Source organism: Pristiophorus japonicus, chromosome 1, assembly GCF_044704955.1.
Source record: "Pristiophorus japonicus isolate sPriJap1 chromosome 1, sPriJap1.hap1, whole genome shotgun sequence".
Classification (NCBI taxonomy): Eukaryota; Metazoa; Chordata; class Chondrichthyes; family Pristiophoridae; genus Pristiophorus; species Pristiophorus japonicus.
The window spans coordinates 389,121,777-389,139,850 of NC_091977.1; the positions used below are offsets into that span (position 1 = coordinate 389,121,777).

At 43.8% G+C, this 18,074-nt stretch overlaps 1 protein-coding gene across 1 annotated transcript in view; it reads left to right on the plus strand.

The window, feature by feature from the left end:
• The window catches only part of trpa1b (transient receptor potential cation channel, subfamily A, member 1b), a 165,934-nt gene that overhangs the window by 101,915 nt on the left and 45,945 nt on the right, over window positions 1–18,074 (plus strand). Inside the window, exons 14-17 of the mRNA XM_070884159.1 lie at window positions 251–417; window positions 6,470–6,560; window positions 13,162–13,221; window positions 13,303–13,401. Of these exons, the coding sequence (XP_070740260.1) occupies window positions 251–417; window positions 6,470–6,560; window positions 13,162–13,221; window positions 13,303–13,401 (417 nt within the window). The remainder of the gene's footprint in view (window positions 1–250; window positions 418–6,469; window positions 6,561–13,161; window positions 13,222–13,302; window positions 13,402–18,074) is intronic.

Here is an 18,074-nt window from a genome sequence, read left to right on the forward strand (position 1 = left end):
AGTGCTATCACAAATGGAGTTCATTTTGATTTTTGTTAACAATAAATTTGCAGCTTCCAATCAATAGCTATATTGAGACTCAGGGAAGAAAGTAACACAAGACTTTTAAATTATACTTTATCAAGTAAAAGCCTTAAGAATTTTATAAACACAAAGCAGTTATTTCTTCAGGTTATACAATGTAGATTTGTGTTTTTCTCGTGTTTATCAAATTGGTTCTCAAAAGTTTATTTTGTAATTTGTTCCAAAGAACACTGCCCTCCACCTGGCTGCAAGAGAAGGACACAGGAGTGCTGTCTGCCTGCTACTAACCCAGGGAGCTGCTATAAAACTCAATAATAATGAAGCTTCATTTTTCCATGAAGCAATTCGCAATAAAAGAAAGGATACCAGTTTAGCTATTACTCAAAGTGAAAGGTATGAATGTGATATTATATGTGGGTTCTGATATTTTTTTTCTGGAAGATATTTTACTATTCAAAATAATTGTAGGTTTAAAATCACAATATATCGACCCTACAAAAAGGAGACTGATTTAAACTCATCAATAAGTTAGTTATGTGAAAATGTCTTGAATGTTAAAATATAAAATATGAGCCCAGATTGTCTTCCACAATCCAGCCAAATTTTGGGCTGCATAGTAAGAGGGAATGACGGAAAATCTGGGGTGAGGCCGACTGTGTATTGTAAAAGTAACAATAGAAGTGATGTCTCACATAAAGATTTGTCACGTGAAATTTCCATTCGATATTTGAAGTGAAAATATAGGAGACTCCATTGTGTTGCAGTTTGTTATTTGCTGTAGTTATAGGGGATGTTTATAGTTGCCCATGTAAAAATTGGCTAGTTATTTACATATTTAAGATAAAGTCTCAACTAACAGAAGGACAAGGGTAGCATGTGCATGGGAACATCATCACTTCCAGGTTTCCCTCCAAGTGACACACCATCCTGACTTGGACATATCTTGGAACTCCCTACCTAATAGCATTGTGTGAATACCTTCAGCACACTGACTGCAGCGATTCAAGAAGAAGGTCCAACACAGACCTTCTCAAGGATAACTAGTGATGGGCAATAAATGCTGGCCTTGCAAGCAACACCAACATCCTGAGAATGAACTAAAAATTGTTCTGCCATGTTGAGCCCCAGCATAATGTATGCCTGCATGAAGCAAATGTACATTTCTTGCCAGGACTGCATCGTAGCAGAAGTGGAGCCTGCATTCCTGGTTTCCAAATATAACGTCCAGGAGCCTTGTTTTAAAAAGTGGCATTCTTGGAGGGAACAGCTTATATCCTACGGAACGGCAAAGTACCAGCCTGAAATTCCTCACTGCCACGCGACAGATGTTCTGGGAGTACCATGAGTGGTACGGTTGGCACCCCCTTTATGTTAATGACCCTGTCCCTGAGACTTGGGATGGGATTAGTGCTAAGCGGAAGTCTCACCCTGCCACAATTCTGACAGCACAGTGGCCCAGTCAGAGTTTTCAGGCTTGTTTCTGGCTAGTGGGAAGTTTAGTTGTGCTCTGTACTGGTAAGTTGCCTAGTTTTAATTGGTTGATCCCTATGCCTTGGCTATTGCTAACCTGTGTCTAAGCACTGTGCACAATTCATGTCATGGAAATGGGTTGGGGCAGGGGGAATCTTTGGGGGGGCGTTGGCACATCCTAGCGTAAGTACCAGGATGAGCACGACCGGGGCATCAGCCACTCACCGTGCCAAAATTAGCTGATTCAAAGGGAGGTCCCTTCATTGGACTATGATTGTCAGGCAGAACCACCAGTACGAGCATATCTAGGGTGCCTGCCATGCGAAATAGGTCGCAATTTGTGGTACAACATTGGACAGGTGGAGGGGGTGTTGACATCTTCGGGCCTAGGAACTCTACTTGTAGTGTTTTTTTTTAGATTAGCATTTTTCCACATATGTTGGACTCTGATGACCAAAAAGAAAACATAAGCAATCCTGGAAAAATGTACTTGAATTTGTCAGATTTTCAGGCATATCTGCATCTATAGAGCAAGGAGCCAGATGCACTAATCTTTCCAATATAAGCTATGTTGTCTATTATGAATGGGCCTACAAGCACATGAAAAGCTTTTTCCCAGAGAGTTTAGCTGTAGCACACCTAGCTGGGGCTCACAAAATCCAACACAAAAGCAGCTCTTATGCAACTTTCCATACAAGAGGACATTGTGGTGGTGGCTGACAAGTTGGTTGATTGTCCTCATAGCACAACACAGACTTGCAGATAACACTGCTCCTTTTGACTGCAACCAATGAGGATCATCCTATTTGGGTAGGAAGGTCACCATCCTGTGAAAACACAGGTGCCAGCTGCATTGAAGGAGTTCACCACCAGCTGAGTCAATACAGTCAACTTTCTCCTTCTTAAACTGGTTGCAAATGAGGAACAAGCTTGTTGGCAGCAGGAGAATGTCAAAGGTAATGGCACTCTCTAACTTTGCTCACTCTTCTTGTGGGGTTCATCAATCATGGCACAAACCTAAGTTGAGAACTTAGTCCCCTCTGCAAGGTGCGATTTTGAACATTGTGCACTTCTCCACATGGTCTTTTATTATGCAAAATTTTGAAGGTGGCAGTGGCAGCCAAGGAACAGCTAACAGATTCTGGCATCCAGGCTCAGGTGCTCTCTGATGTTAGGGGGTCTTTCAGTGGGATCAACAGCCATAGAAACACAGTTTAGCTCAATTCGCCTAAGAACCGTCCACCCAATATTTCTCCTTTATATAATGCAGGCATTATGGAATGTCCCAAATATAGTAACATAAAAAATAGGAGCAGGATTAGGCTATTTGGTCCCTCGAGCCTGCTCCTCCATTTAATAAGATCATGGCCGATCTGATCTTGACCTGATATTGCTTCCTGATTAATAATGTGCATGAGGCTGTTGCCATGGTCAGAGAGCACCAGAACATTAATTGAATGGAAATGTTTCTTCTTCATGACGATCGTGGGGTTGATCTGAAGAATACTGATACCCACATGGTTTAGCTTCCTCATTTTTGACCTTGTCCTCTGCTATAGATTTTGGATTCTGCTGTTCTTCTGTCCGGTGTGCAGCCTCTGTGAAGAGAAAATTTGCGTAACATGCACCAGATGACAATCATTCCCAGTAGGGGTTGTGAAGTAAGGACTCTCCGATCAGTCAAAATAGCTGAAACACTGCTTCAGGGCCCCAGTTGTATGTTCATTGATAATCCTTGTAGTGGATGTGTTGCATTGATATCTGAGTTGCCTGCAGATTTTTGTTCAGCCAATGACACAGGTCAGTGACAGCCTCCTAACTTAGCCAAAGCTTCATCATTATCAAGTGGCTCAGGCTGTTGTGGATACTGACAGGACCTGACTGCACCTTCTGTGCTACCTCACTTCATAACCCCCTCTTTGCTGTTCCTCATGGGCCAGTCCAGTCAACAGCAGCAAAATGAGAGCATTGCAATATTACAAAAATTAAATACTGCGATTTCTCGAAATCTGAAATAAAACCAGAAAATGCTGGGAAAACTCAGCAGGTCAGGCAGCATCGGTGCAGAGAGAAAAGAAAAAATAAAGACTTGCATTTATATAACACCTTTCATGACCACCGTATCTCTCAAAGCACTTTATAGATAATGAAGTACTTTTGGAGTGTAGTCATTGTTGTAATATGGGAAATACGGCAGCCAATTTGCGCACAGCAAGCTTCCACAAACAGCCATGTGATAATGAACAGATAATCTGTTTTTGTTATGTTGATTGAGTGATAAATATTGCCAGGACACCGAGGATAACTCCCTTGCTCTTCTTCAAAATAGTGCCATGGAATCTTTTACATTCACCTGAAAGAGCAGATGGGGCCTTGTTGTAGCATCTCATCCGAAAGACTACATCTCCGACAGTGCAGCACTCCCTCAGCACTGCACTTGAGTGTCAACCTAGATTTATGTGCTCAAGTCCCTGGTGTGGAACTTGAACCCACAACCTTCTGACTCAGAAGTGAGGGTGTGACTGAGCCACAGCTGACACTGAGGAACAGAGTTAACATTTCAGATTGATGACTTTTCCTCATAATTACATGTAATAGGTTTTAAGTAAGTACAGAGGCAAGGAAATTGGGGATGGGAGGAATGAACACAAGGGATACTCTTTGATAGGGTGGAAGGCAGGAATGATTGAATGACAAAAGGGATGATGGTGCAGGGCAAAAGGGGGTGGTAATGGGACAAGTAATGAAACAAAAATAAAAACAGAAAATGCTGGAAATACTCAGCAGGTCAGACAGCATCTGTGGAGAGTGAAACAGAGTTAATGTTTCAAAGACAACACATGGAACCACCATTGGAGAAGGAGCTACAGCATGATGAGGAAGATGAGACTAATGACATAGATGGTAGCAAGGAAGCAGGAGGGCTCCAACGGTTGTCTGCAGCCAGAGCTTTTTGGCAGCTTAACAATTCCTGGTTCTCCACATTACCAGTCATGCCCAACATCTGTCCAGTCCTTCCACCCTCCATTAAACTGCATCAGTCCAAAGACCAATATATTCATGTCATCTGATATTGCATTGTCACCTGCTACTACTGGAACACTCTCAAAAAGCAGTATAATTTTACCGACTTGCACAAATGCCTGCACACTGGTTATCACGATGATGTGAGTGTCAAGTGCCTGTCTCTAGTGCACCTATGAGGTGATTCCCCAGTAGCTGCACCATAGAAGGTGCAAAGCTCACTCGAGGGCTCTTGAGATGCTCATGGTCGGCAACAACTAGGACCTCAGTGCTGAAAGGATCTGGCTGCAAACTGCAGTAACTTGCCATTGGACAAGGAAATTTGGCCAAGTTGCCATTTTTGACACCAGGTCGCACATTGGTCAAGAGGAGTGTCTGTTATCCTGTGAAAGGGTAACATGTTCCCATCTATTGCACGACTGCTCCTGCTATCAGGCTTTAGTTCAGTATGTGTAATCCTCGGAAAAGCAGATTGTAGGACATCCATGATGAGACTGAAACCCCTATCCATTTAGTTTCCCAGCCTGTGGAGCAGTGGTGCTCAGAGCCTGCAACGCTCCAGTATGAGCACCCTAAGAAATGTACTACTGGTGCCACAGATTCCTGCAAAGAGGATCACGGTGCAACATCCATTGAGGTGATCACACTTTCCATGATTGACGAATGAGTGTTACTGCTAGGAGTGAGAACACAAGTTAGTAGTGGACTCCTTTACACTCTCTCACATGCTGCAGAAGCTCTCTGAAAAGCAGTAAAATGCATTGAGTAACTGGTGATTTCCAGAAAGCGTCTATCTTTTAAAGAATTACCCTCTAAAGTCTGGATCCCTGCCCTCTTCAGCAGAGCTAGGATGTAAGCTTGCTGTCTGGTAAGTTGTTTTCTGGGTTTCTTCCACCTGCACCTGTTTTTGTTCACTTGTGCTCTGTGAACCACTCTGTGCTGACCCCTTTAACCATACACACTGCCATTTCTCTGCTGGTGTTTGGAAGGGTGAGAGTGAATGATGATACATCTTTGAGAGAGTTCTCCCCCTCTGTCGCATAACTTTGCAATATGACAACACATGGAACCACCATTGGATGAGGATCTTCTCCATTATGAGGGAGATGATGGATCGAATGGTGAAGGAGCAGTATGGCTCTAAAACTTGCCTGCATCCTGAATTCTTCAGCAGCAGCTCTTTGCAGTGGCTACTGGGCCCCCTGTCATCTGAAGGATCTCGAAAAAGAACAAGGTTTAGAACGTAAAGGTAAAGGTTTAGAACGTAAAGGTAAAGGTAAGCAGTAGCAGATGAGTGACAGTGCAATGCCGGGTCAGGTAGTTATGCTGCGTGTGTGAGTAAGAGATTGTGAGAGCAAGAGAGTTAAGTGGAAAGAGAAAAGGAAGAGAAATTGCCCAAACACCCTGCTGTGCAAGGTCTCCAGCCCCAACATATCCAGCACTGCTTGCTTTCTCTCCGATGGCCACGTCTTCCAGAGTTTGTAATGTGGGGGACTCCCTCCTCCTGCTTTTGAGGTCTTTCTCTGATTCTGTGCCAGCATCCTCTGCAAGAAAGGTGGGAGTGGGTTAGTGTGTACCCTGTTGAATGGCTTTGAAGATGTGTGAAGCAGTTTAGCATAGTGTGCACGAAGAAGGGAAGAAGCAGCAGTGTGGTCAAGGGGGGAAAGTAGCTGTGAGAGACATAGATGGTAAGTGTGTGAATGCAACTGGAAGGAGTTGTAGTAAAGTATTCCATTGTGACTGGAGGAGAGGCTTGGGAAGCGGGGGAAGAAGGATTGATAGTCCAGAGGTTAAAATAAGAGGAGTCTCACCTTTCGAGTGCTGTGAATTACCTCCCTCCCAGGTGAGTGAAGCAATACCATCCTCAGAATATTCATCTCAAAAGTGTACATAACATTCTTAAAATGGTGCCAGGGGACTTGCTATTCACTGTTTAACCCTTTGCATTTAGATTAGATGAGGCTGTGGCAGCCTTTCTTCATGGCTCCTCCATGAAATGCCCAGTAATGGAGATGATTGAACACCTCCCAGAAGCTTTCAAGGTAAGTTAATTTCTGTAATGATTTTAAGAAATGCAATATAAATGAGTGAGATAACATAGACTGTATTGATTTTAACAAATCACTTCAGGTAATTTTGTTGCTGAGTAGCTGGTTTTGGGTCCCCGAAAGGCGAAATGTAGTTTTCTTCTATAAGTACAGATTTTTTTTTTGTTAATTAACAAGAAGCAAAGTGAGAAGTTACCGATATGCTTAATCCTTCCATTCCTTACAATATTCACAAGATTAGTGAGTTTAAGATGGGATCCTGATGTTACGCTAAGTTTACACATAACAGTAACCTTGGCCAATGACCTTAGTAGATTATCTAGGGCCAGTGGGGTGGTCACCATATTTGGACGAGCTGAGTGGGCACTTCAACCTCTAGGGGTATATCTCAGACATCCACCTTTGTTTAGATGCATCGTACATTGTGTTGGGGTGGTATCGGGTGCCCCCTTGGAAACGCCAACCTGTGGCCAGTAGCCTATGTGACAAGAGGGCTGCTTGATTTGAATTCTTACCTCTTCTCCCAGCTGTATATTGGACTCCAGAATGACGCGGGTCCATATGAGGCTGAGGATACAGGCATTCCCAGCTGAGGAAGTTCCCTCCCTTGGCAATGCCGATCCATGTCATGGGCATCTAAACAAGTCCACAAGAAACTCCAGGGTCAGTATGGGAGCTGGTGTATCCAGTTCCTGGCAGAGTTTATGGCAGTTCTACCAGACTTTATAGGTTACAAGATATGAAAGAGTAATAAATTTGACCATAGGAATGTCCTCGGGGCTGCTCTCATTTATGTGTGTAAATGATTATTGGAAATTAAAATTGGATAGTTTCTATAATGGGCATCAAAACCACAATACCAGTTTTATATTCGGATTGTAAATTGAAAATCTACATATAAAGTTTGGGATTGAAGTTAAAAAAAGTAGAAAAATGCTGCATAGTAAAGACAGCCAGGTTTTTAACAGAAAATCATCATTTATTGCATGCAATTTGAAAGCAGAAATGGGGAAAGATTTTACATCCATTTTTGGATAGTTCTGGGCATGTAAACATAGAAACATAGAAACATAGAAAATAGGTGCAGGAGTTGGCCATTCGGCCCTTCTAGCCTGCACCGCCATTCAATGAGTTCATGGCTGAACATGCAACTTCAGTACCCCATTCCTGCTTTCTTGCCATACCCCTTGATCCACTTAGTAGTAAGGACTACATCTAACTCCTTTTTGAATATATTTAGTGAATTGGCCTCAACAACTTTCTGTGGCAGAGAATTCCACAGGTTCACCACTCTCTGGGTGAAGAAGTTTCTCCTCATCTCGGTCCTAAATGGCTTACCCCTTATCCTTAGATTGTGACCCCTGGTTTTGGACTTCCCCAACATTGTAAACATTCTTCCTGCATCTAACCTGTCTAAACCCATCAGAATTTTAAACGTTTCTATAAGGTCCCCTCTCATTTTTCTGAACTCCAGTGAATACAAGCCCAGTTGATTCAGTCTTTCTTGATAGGTCAGTCCTGCCATCCTGGGAATCAGTCTGATGAACCTTCGCTGCACTCCCTCAATAACAAGAATGTCCTTCCTCAGGTTAGGAGACCAAAACTGTACACAATACTCCAGGTGTGGCCTCACCAAGGCTCTGTACAACTGCAGCAACACCTCCCTGCCCCTGTACTCACATCCCCTCGCTATGAAGGCCAACATGCCATTTGCTTTCTTAACCGCCTGCTGTACCTGCATGCCAACCTTCAATGACTGATGTACCATGACACCCAGGTCTCGTTGCACCTCCCCTTTTCCTAATCTGTCACCATTCAGATAATAGTCTGTCTCTCTGTTTTTACCACCAAGGTGGACAACCTCACATTTATCCACATTATACTTCATCTGCCATGCATTTGCCCACTCACCTAACCTATCCAAGTCGCTCTGCAGCCTCATAGCATCCTCCTCGCAGCTCACACTGTCACCTAACTTAGTGTCATCCGCAAATTTGGAGATACTACATTTAATCCCCTCGTCTAAATCATTAATATACAGTGTAAACAGCTGGGGCCCCAGCACAGAACCTTGCGGTACCCCACTAGTCACCGCCTGCCATTCTGAAAAGTACCCATTTACTCCTACTCTTTGCTTACTGTCTGACAACCATTTCTCAATCCATGTCAGCACACTAACCCCAATCCCATGTGCTTTAACTTTGCACATTAATCTCTTGTGTGGAACCTTGTCGAAAGCCTTCTGAAAGTCCAAGTATACCACATCAAATGGTTCTCCCTTGTCCACTCGACTGGAAACATCCTCAAAAAATTCCAGAAGATTTGTCAAGCATGATTTCCCTTTCACAAATCCATGCTGACTTGGACCTATCATGTCACCTCTTTCCAAATGCGCTGCTATGACATCCTTAATAATTGATTCCATCATCTTACCCACTACCGATGTCAGCCTGACCGGTCTATAATTCCGTTTTCTCTCTCCCTCCTTTTTTAAAAAGTGGGGTTACATTGGCTACCCTCCACTCGATAGGAACTGATCCAGCGTCAATGGAATGTTGGAAAATGACTGTCAATGCATCCGCTATTTCCAAGGCCACCTCCTTAAGTACTCTGGGATGCAGACCATCAGGCCCTGGGGATTTATCGGCCTTCAATCCCATCAATTTCCCCAACACAATTTCCCAACTAATAAGGATTTCCCTCAGTTCCTCCTCCTTACTAGATCCTCTGACCCTTCTTATATCCGAATGTTGTTTGTGTCCTCCTTAGTGAATACCGAACCAAAGTACTTGTTCAATTGGTCTGCCATTTCTTTGTTCCCCGTTATGACTTCCCCTGATTCTGACTGCAGGGGACCTACGTTTGTCTTTACTAACCTTTTTCTCTTTACATATCTATAGAAACTTTTGCAATCCGTCTTAATGTTCCCTGCAAGCTTCTTCTCGTACTCCATTTTCCCTGCCCTAATCAAACCCTTTGTCCTCCTCTGCTGAGTTCTAAATTTCTCCCAGTCTCCGGGAGAAGGGAACCGGTGTGGAGTGGCCTTCCATTGAATTCCCACCCCTGGAAATGTCCCACTTATTTTCCACCCTCTTGTGGGTGAATGGCACCACGTGTTGTTGGCCTTCTCCTCCACATGTACATAATAGGGAGTGGGCAGGATTTGGTGCACACTCACATTTTCTTTCCATTCTTCCTTTGCTCTGGCTCCCAGGATCATTGCTTTGAGATGTCAAAGTTTTTTTATTGGGAGCAGGCAGTACAAGAGCAGGGGGGTTATGCTTGAACTGTATAAAACACTAGTTATGCCACAGCTAGAGTAATGCGTCCAGTTCTGATCACCGCATTACAGGAAGGACGTGATTGCACTGGAGAGGGTACAGAGGAGATTTACGAGGACGTTGCCAGGAGTGGAGAAACTTAGTTGTGAGGACAGATTGGATAGGCTGGCTTTGTTTTCCTTGGAACAGAGGAGGCTGAGGGGTGACCTCATTGAGATGTGTAAAATTATGAAGGGCCTAGAAATAGTGGACAGAAAGGACCTATTTCCCTTAGCAGCGGGGTCAACAACCACGGGGCATAAATTTAAAGTAATTGATAGAAGGTTTAGAGGGGATTTGAGGGGAAATTTCTTCACCCAGAGCGTTGTGGGGGTCTGGAACTCACTGCCTGAAAGGGTGATAGAGGCAGAAACCCTCACCACATTTAAAAAGTACTTGGATGTGCACTTGAAGTGCTGTAACCTGCAGGATTACGGACCTAGAGCTGGAAAGTGGGATTAGGCTGGGTAGTCTCTTGTTGAATGGCACCGACACAATGGGCCGAAATGGTCTGCTTCTATGCTGCAAACTTCTATGATTCTATGAATGCCGAGATCAGCTGGTTGCTATCTTTGTCCTGTTCTGTTGCTTCCCACTCTTCCCTGTTAGGGTTTCAGAAGAGGTATGTATCAATATTAGTCCCTTTGCAATTTCAACACATCTCTGTTAGGAAGTTGCTGGCCAGCCTCTAAGCTGGTGCAGCGAGGCAAATTCTGCAACATGCTGTGAACTTTGCAAAATAGAGTAGCAATACCACTGGGTACCCATTCTGCACATGTAATTAACCCCAACCCAGAAAAATGGGCTGGGCACTCAGTGGAATCCACTTCTGGCAGGAATCTTACTGATAACAGCAACAACTTGCATTTATAAAGCAGCTCGAATGTAGTAAAATATCCCAAGGCGCTTCACAGGAGCATTATCAGACAAAATTCGACACTGATCCACATAAAGTAATATTAGGACAGGTGATCAAAATCTTGATCAAAGAGTTAGGGGTCGAAATTCGGTACCGCGATTTGAGGCGGTGTTACCGGCTGAGTGCTGATTTTAACGCCAAGCGGTAGGTGCCATCTCAAACTGCAAAGTTCAATTTTGCCGCCCAAAGATGAGAGAGCAGCATTAAAAGCGGTGTTGCACACTCATCCTCGGGCACCAACGGAGCGGCATCTCAGGAGGCCTACCGAATTTCTCGATGGGAGTTAAAAAAAAAACTGGGGAAAAAAAAAGTTTACGACACTTTCCTTCACCCACACACACCCACATTTCCCCATTGGTCCCACTAATATCAAAATGCTAAAAAAATAATCATAACCACTTACCTTGATCCCTGGATGCTACTGCGCCGGGATCCCTGATGTCCCACCACCTTTCCCAGGCTGTAAGGAAGCCTGTCGGTAAGGCCACCGTACTTATCAAATATCGCAGCGGCAGCAGCAAGAGGACATTGCACGCTAAATGACGTCATCACGCGGGCGGCGGCTGAGCGCGCAGCAGTACTTGGCACCACCCGCACTGCCCAACTGAATTTCCAGTCAGCCCAGGAACCCGGTCGCGGTCAACAGTAAGGACATAGCCACCCATTAGCCGCCCCTCTCCAGCGGCAACGGGTGGCATTAAAAAATTTCGACCTCTTAGGGTTTAAGTGACTTCTTAAAGGAGGAGAGAGATGTAGAGAGGTTTAGGGGGGAAATTCTAGAGGTTAGGGCCTAGGCAGCTGAAGGCACGGCCGCCAATGGTGGGGTGATGGAAATCGGAAAGGCACAAGAGGCAAGATTGGAAGAGCACAAAGATCTCGGTGGGTTGTAGGTTACAGAGCTAGGAAGGGGTGAGGTCATGGAGGGATTTGAACATAAGGATGAGAATTTTAAAATCGAGGCGTTGCTGGATCAAGAGCCAAAGAAGCTTTAGGAGTGATGTGTGAACGAATTTGATAATGGAAAATAGCACCCCAGAATTTGTTATTTTCCTCCCTGCTTTGGAATGTGCACTGTGTTTCCATTCATTTAAAACTATTGTGTAGAGAATAGTGTTCTAAAAACATTTTTAATTATCGAAGTAGTTTATTTCACACACACTAGCCCAGAAATTCTGACGTCCCAGGCCTGTACGAAGGTTCTACGGACCCGGGAAGGCATCGGAAAAGCCAGTTTTCAGCGCGCAATGCGCATGTGCTGAAAACCGACTTTTCCGATCTGTCAAGCTAGAGCTTGACAGATCCTACATGTATCGTGAGCGAGGACATTTGCTTGGGCAAGATTGCGGGATTTACTCCTATCTTGCCCAGCAAATGTCCTCAAAAATCTTGCGCCTGATAAAAGCAGGCGCATAGCCTACTTTTACAGGCACAAGTATTTTAAAACACACTGAACATGATAAAAAAACATTTTAAAAACATATTTTATTGTTTAAAAACCCTCCCCACTATGGTAAGTTTATTTTTAACCATAATTAAAAAAACCTTTTTTAAAAATCGGGAAAATATATTTTTATTATAAGACATTAATAACTTTAATTTCAATTAATTTTAAATATGTGTGGTCTGTTTTTTATTTTTTATTATTGTGTGTTTTTTTTTCCCATTAATAGCAATGAGAACTCGTAGATACGGAGTTCTCAGTGCTATTGGGAACCTGTGAAATACGTACCTGATTGGTTGAGCAGTCACACGTGACTGCATCTTCTGCGTGGAAACCCTCCGGACGGGAGAGAAGGCCTTCCCACCGGAATCCAGAGTGCCTCCTAGATCACCAGGTACTTTCGTAAAAATTCTCCGGTTGGGAGGCAATTGCCTGCGGGAAGCCTCCGACTGGAATTTTCAGGCCATTAGCTTCAAGATGATTTTAGGAACCATGCATCAGAGCCATATTCGGTATACATTTTGGTCTTGCGCTACATAGTGGAGTTTTAAATAGTTGTAATACCTGCAGATGAATTGGATACAAACTGATAATAAGCCTACTTTATGATTCTGTAACATTGACACAATTGACTCTGTCTGAGATATATAATACTCTAACCATTCCTTTCTCTCCCCTCTTGCTCAACATCAAGTTTGTCTAAGATTCTGACTTTATTATCCCACCCTATCCAATTGACTCCCCCCTCCCCCCACCCCATATCACACTTGTCTAGAATTCTTTCTCTATCATTGCTTTCATTTATAATCTAATTGCTATAATCTTTCTGACAGATTAGTTTCTTCATGGGTATGTGATAATGCTACCTTAAAAATTTTACAGCTATATTTAGGAGGCTTATGCATTTATTTTAAGGGCCTTTTGGACAGATGTATGACAGAATCATCAGAAGAAAGAACAAGTAAAAACTTCTCAGTAAGTGAACATTTTAGAATCTGTGTTCAGCTAAGTTGTATTGATTACATACCTCTAACTTCATATTATTTTATTATACAGATTGAATACAATTTCACATATTTGCAATGTCCACTTAAGCTCAGAAAACGTGTGAAACGGGACAGACAGATTGTATACGCACCGCTAACAGCTTTAAATGTAAGTTTGTCTTTTTGTATTTAGTAGTTAAGTGCAACATTTAGTGGATGAGGGTATTGTCAAGATGGATTTCAGTAAGCCTTGATAAGGTATTACACAATAGGTTACTTTACAAGTCTAAATCTTGTGGAATCAGTGGAAAGTTGCTACAATGGTTTACGAATTGGCTGAATTCCTGCAGGCAGAAAGTTGTTATTCATGCTTGTGTATCTGTTTGGAAGCTGTTTATTAGTGGTGTCCCACAGATAAGTGCTGTGTTGGTGCCAGTGGTGGAGAAATGGACCAAACCTTGGCAAATAGTATTTAACCTAGATATCTGAGTGTTTTGCATTTGGCCAGGACAAACACCATGTATACTTACACCTTACATGGACAGATCTGAAATCAGTTGTGAGAGCAAAAAATTTTACCGTTATAGTTCATATTTCTCTAAAGGTCATGACCAATGCTGAGAAGCCATAGCCAAAGCAGATATGCATTAATAGGACTATTCAGTATAAAACAAAACACACCATTTTCTCCTTCTACAAAGACATTGGTTGCACCACATTTAGAATATTGTGTCCAGTTTTGGTCCCCTTATATGGTGGGTTATATAAAGCTTTGGAAAAGGTTCAGAGGAGGGCCACCAGAATGATTCCCAGCTTAAACAACCTTAGTTACTCAGATAGGATTAAAAAGCTGGGTCTATTCACTTTAGAGATATGTAGAGTTTGGAGTGATTTAATAAAATAGTTAAAGGACCAGATTGTGTTCTTGTTGATAGATTATTTCAATTTTATAAAGTGGAAAAGACCAGGCGTTATTCATATAAGTTGTACAAGGGTAGGACTAGGTTAGATGTTAAGCAAAACAAAAGCAAAATACTGCGGATGCTGGAATCTGGAATAAAAACAGAAAACTCTGGAAATCACAGCTGGTCAGGCAGCATCTGTGCAGAGAAAGCAGAGGGAACGTTTTGGGCCAATGATCCTCGAAGGGTGCCTGACCTGAAACGTTAACTCTGCTTTCTCTCCACAGATGCTGCCTGACCCGCTGAGATTTCCAGCATTAGATGTTAAACAGTTCTTCTTTACCCAGAAGGCAGTAGACTAATGAAGGAAGCTGCCAACTTGCGCAGTGAGTGCACACTCTCTGCATGCATTCAAAAGAGAACTGGCCCAGTTCTTGACTGGAACAGAGATCACATTAGATAAAAAGTAAGTAATCATAATATAAACATGGTCAACATGGTGTCCTGGACTAGCTTTGATAAACTAAGGAAAGTGGGAATGGAATTTTCCAGATTTTCCCTCCCCTAATTGGACATGGGATTTTGACCCAGCGACGCTGAAGGAATGGCGATATATTTCCAAGTCCAGATGGTTTGTGACTTGGAGGGGAACTTGCAGGTGGTGGTGTTCCCATGCGTCTACTGCCCTTGTCCTGTTAGAGGTCACAGATTTGGGAGGTGCTGTGGGAAAAACCTTGGCAAGTTGCTGCAGTGCATCTTGTAACTGGTACACACTGTAGCCACGGTGCATAGAAACATAGAAACATAGAAAATAGGTGCAGGAGTAGGCCATTCGGCCCTTCTAGCCTGCACTGCCATTCAATGAGTTCATGGCTGAACATTCAACTTCAGTACCCCATTCCTGCTTTCTCGCCATACCCCTTGATCCTCCTAGTAGTAAGGACCTCATCTAACTCCTTTTTGAATATATTTAGTGAATTGGCCTCAACAATTTTCTGTGGTAGAGAATTCCACAGGTTCACCACTCTCTGGGTGAAGAAGTTCCTCCGCATCTCGGTCCTAAATGGCTTACCCCTTATCCTTAGACTGTGACCTCTGGTTCTGGACTTCCCCAACATTGGGAACATTCTTCCTGCATCTAACCTGTCTAACCCCGTCAGAATTTTAAATGTTTCTATGAGGTCCCCTCTCATTCTTCTGAACTCCAGTGAATACAAGCCCAGTTGATCCAGTCTAACTTGATATGTCAGTCCCGCCATCCCGGGAATCAGTCTGGTGAACCTTCGCTGCACTCCCTCAAAAGCAAGAATGTCCTTCCTCAGGTTAGGAGACCAAAACTGTACACAATACTCCAGGTGTGGCCTCACCAATGCCCTGTACAACTGTAGCAACACCTCCCTGCCCCTGTACTCAAATCCCCTTGCTATGAAGGCCAACATGCCATTTGCTTTCTTAACCGCCTGCTGCACCTGCATGCCAACCTTCAATGACTGATGTACCATGACACCCAGGTCTCTTTGCACCTCCCCTTTTCCTAATCTGTCACCATTCAGATAATAGTCTGTCTCTCTGTTTTTACCACCAAAGTGGATAACCTCACATTTATCCACATTATACTTCATCTGCCATGCATTTGCCCACTCACCTAACCTATCCAAGTCGCTCTGCAGCCTCACAGCATCCTCCTCGCAGCTCACACTGCCACCCAACTTAGTGTCATCCGCAAATTTGGAGATACTACATTTAATCCCCTCATCTAAATCATTAATGTACAGTGTAAACAGCTGGGGCCCCAGCACAGAACCTTGCGGTATCCCACTAGTCACTGCCTGCCATTCTGAAAAGTACCCATTTACTCCTACTCTTTGCTTCCTGTCTGACAAGAGCAGGTCAGAGGCTGGGAATTCTGTGGCGAGTGTCTCACCTTCTGATCCTAGATGTTGTCGAGCCTCTTGAATTTTGTTGGAGCTGCACTCATCAGGCAAGTGGAAAGTATTCCATCATACTCCTAACTTGTGCCTTGTAAATGGTGGAGAGGTCTTGGGTGTCAGAAGGTGAGACACTCACCACAGAATTCCCAGCCTCTGACCTGCTCTTGTAGCCACAGTATTTCTGTGGTTGGTCCAGTTAAGTTTCTGGTCAATGGTGACACACATCATCATCATAGCCAGTCTCTCGGAATCGAGGAAGACTTACTTCCACTCTTAAAATGAGGTGGCTGAACAGTCCAATATGAGAGCCACAGTCCCTGTCACAGGTGGGACAGATAGTCGTTGAGGGTAACGGAGGGTGGGACAGGTTTGCTGCATGATCTTTCCGCTGCCTGCGCTTAATTTCTGCATGCTCTCGGCGATGAGACTTGAGGTGCTCAGTATCCTCCCGGATTCACTTAGGGCGGTCTTTGGCCAGGGACTCCCAGGTGTCGGTGGGGATGGTGCACTTTATCAGGGAGGCTTTGAGAGTGTCCTTGTAAGGTTTCCTCTGCCCATCTTTGGCTCGTTTGCCGTGAAGGAGTACCGAGTAGAGCGCTTGCTTTGGGAGTCTCATGTCTGACATGCAGATAATGTGGCCTGCCCAGTGGAGCTGATCAAGCGTGGTCAGTGCTTCAATGCTGGGGATGTTGGCCTGGTCAAGGACGCTAATGTTGGTGCGTCTGTCCTCCCAGAGGATTTGTAGGATCTTGCGGAGGCTTCGTTGGTGATATTTCTCCAGCGACTTAAGGTGTCTACTGTACATGGTCCATGTCTCTGAACCATACAGGAGGGTGGGTATTACTACAGCCCTGTAAACCATGAGCTTGGTGTCAGATTTGAGGGCCTGGTCTGTGACTGGTATGGACTGCCTCATTATCTGAGGTGTTGCAAATGGAACTGAACATTATGCAATCATCAGCGACCATCCCCACTTCTGAACATATGATAGAGGAAAGGTCATTGATGAAGCAGCTGAAGATGTTTTAGTTCTAAGGCACTGTGCTGAGAAACACCTGGGGCTGAGATGATTGGCCTCCAACAACCACAACCATCAGCCAGTGGAGTGTTTCCCTCCTGATTACCATTGACTTCAATTTTATTAGAGCTCCTTGAAGCTGCACTCGATCAAATGTTACCTTGGTGCCAGGGGCAGTAACTCTTACCTCACTTCTGGAATTCAGTTACATAAGAACATAAGAAATAGGAGCAGGAGTAGGCCATTTGGTCATTCAATAAAATCATGGCTGATCAGATCGTGCCCTCAATTCCACTTCCCTGCCCGCTCCCCATAACCCTTGACTCCCTTATCATTCAAAAATCTGTCGATCTCCACCTTAAATATATTCAAAGACCCAGACTCCACAGCTCTCTGGGTTAGAGAATTCCACAGATTCACGACCCTCTGAGAGAAGAAATTCCTCATCATCTCCGTTTTAAATGGCTGATCCCTTATTCTGAAACAATGCCCCCTATTTCTAGATTCCCCCACAAGGGGAAACATCCTCTCTGCATCTACCTTGTCACTCCCTCAGAATCTTAGATGATTCAATAAGATCTCCTCTCATTCTTCTAAACTCCAATGAGTACAGGCCCAACCTGCTCAACCTTTCTTCATAAGACAACACCTTCATCTTAGGAATCAACCTAGTGAACCTTGTCTGAACTGTCTCCAATGCAAATATATTCCTCCTTAATGTGGTCTCCCCAACACCCTGTACAGTTGTAGCAGGACTTCCCTACTTTTATACTCCAACCCCCTTGCAATAAAGGCCAACATTCCATTTGCCTTCCTAATTACTTGCTGTACCTGCGTGCTAACTTTTTGTGTTCCATGTACACGAATGCCCAGATCCCTCTGTACTGCAGCATTTTGTAATCTCTCTCCATTTAAATAATAATTTGCTTTTTAATTTTTCCATCCAAAGTGGATAACCTCACATTTTCCCACATTATACTCCATCTGCCAA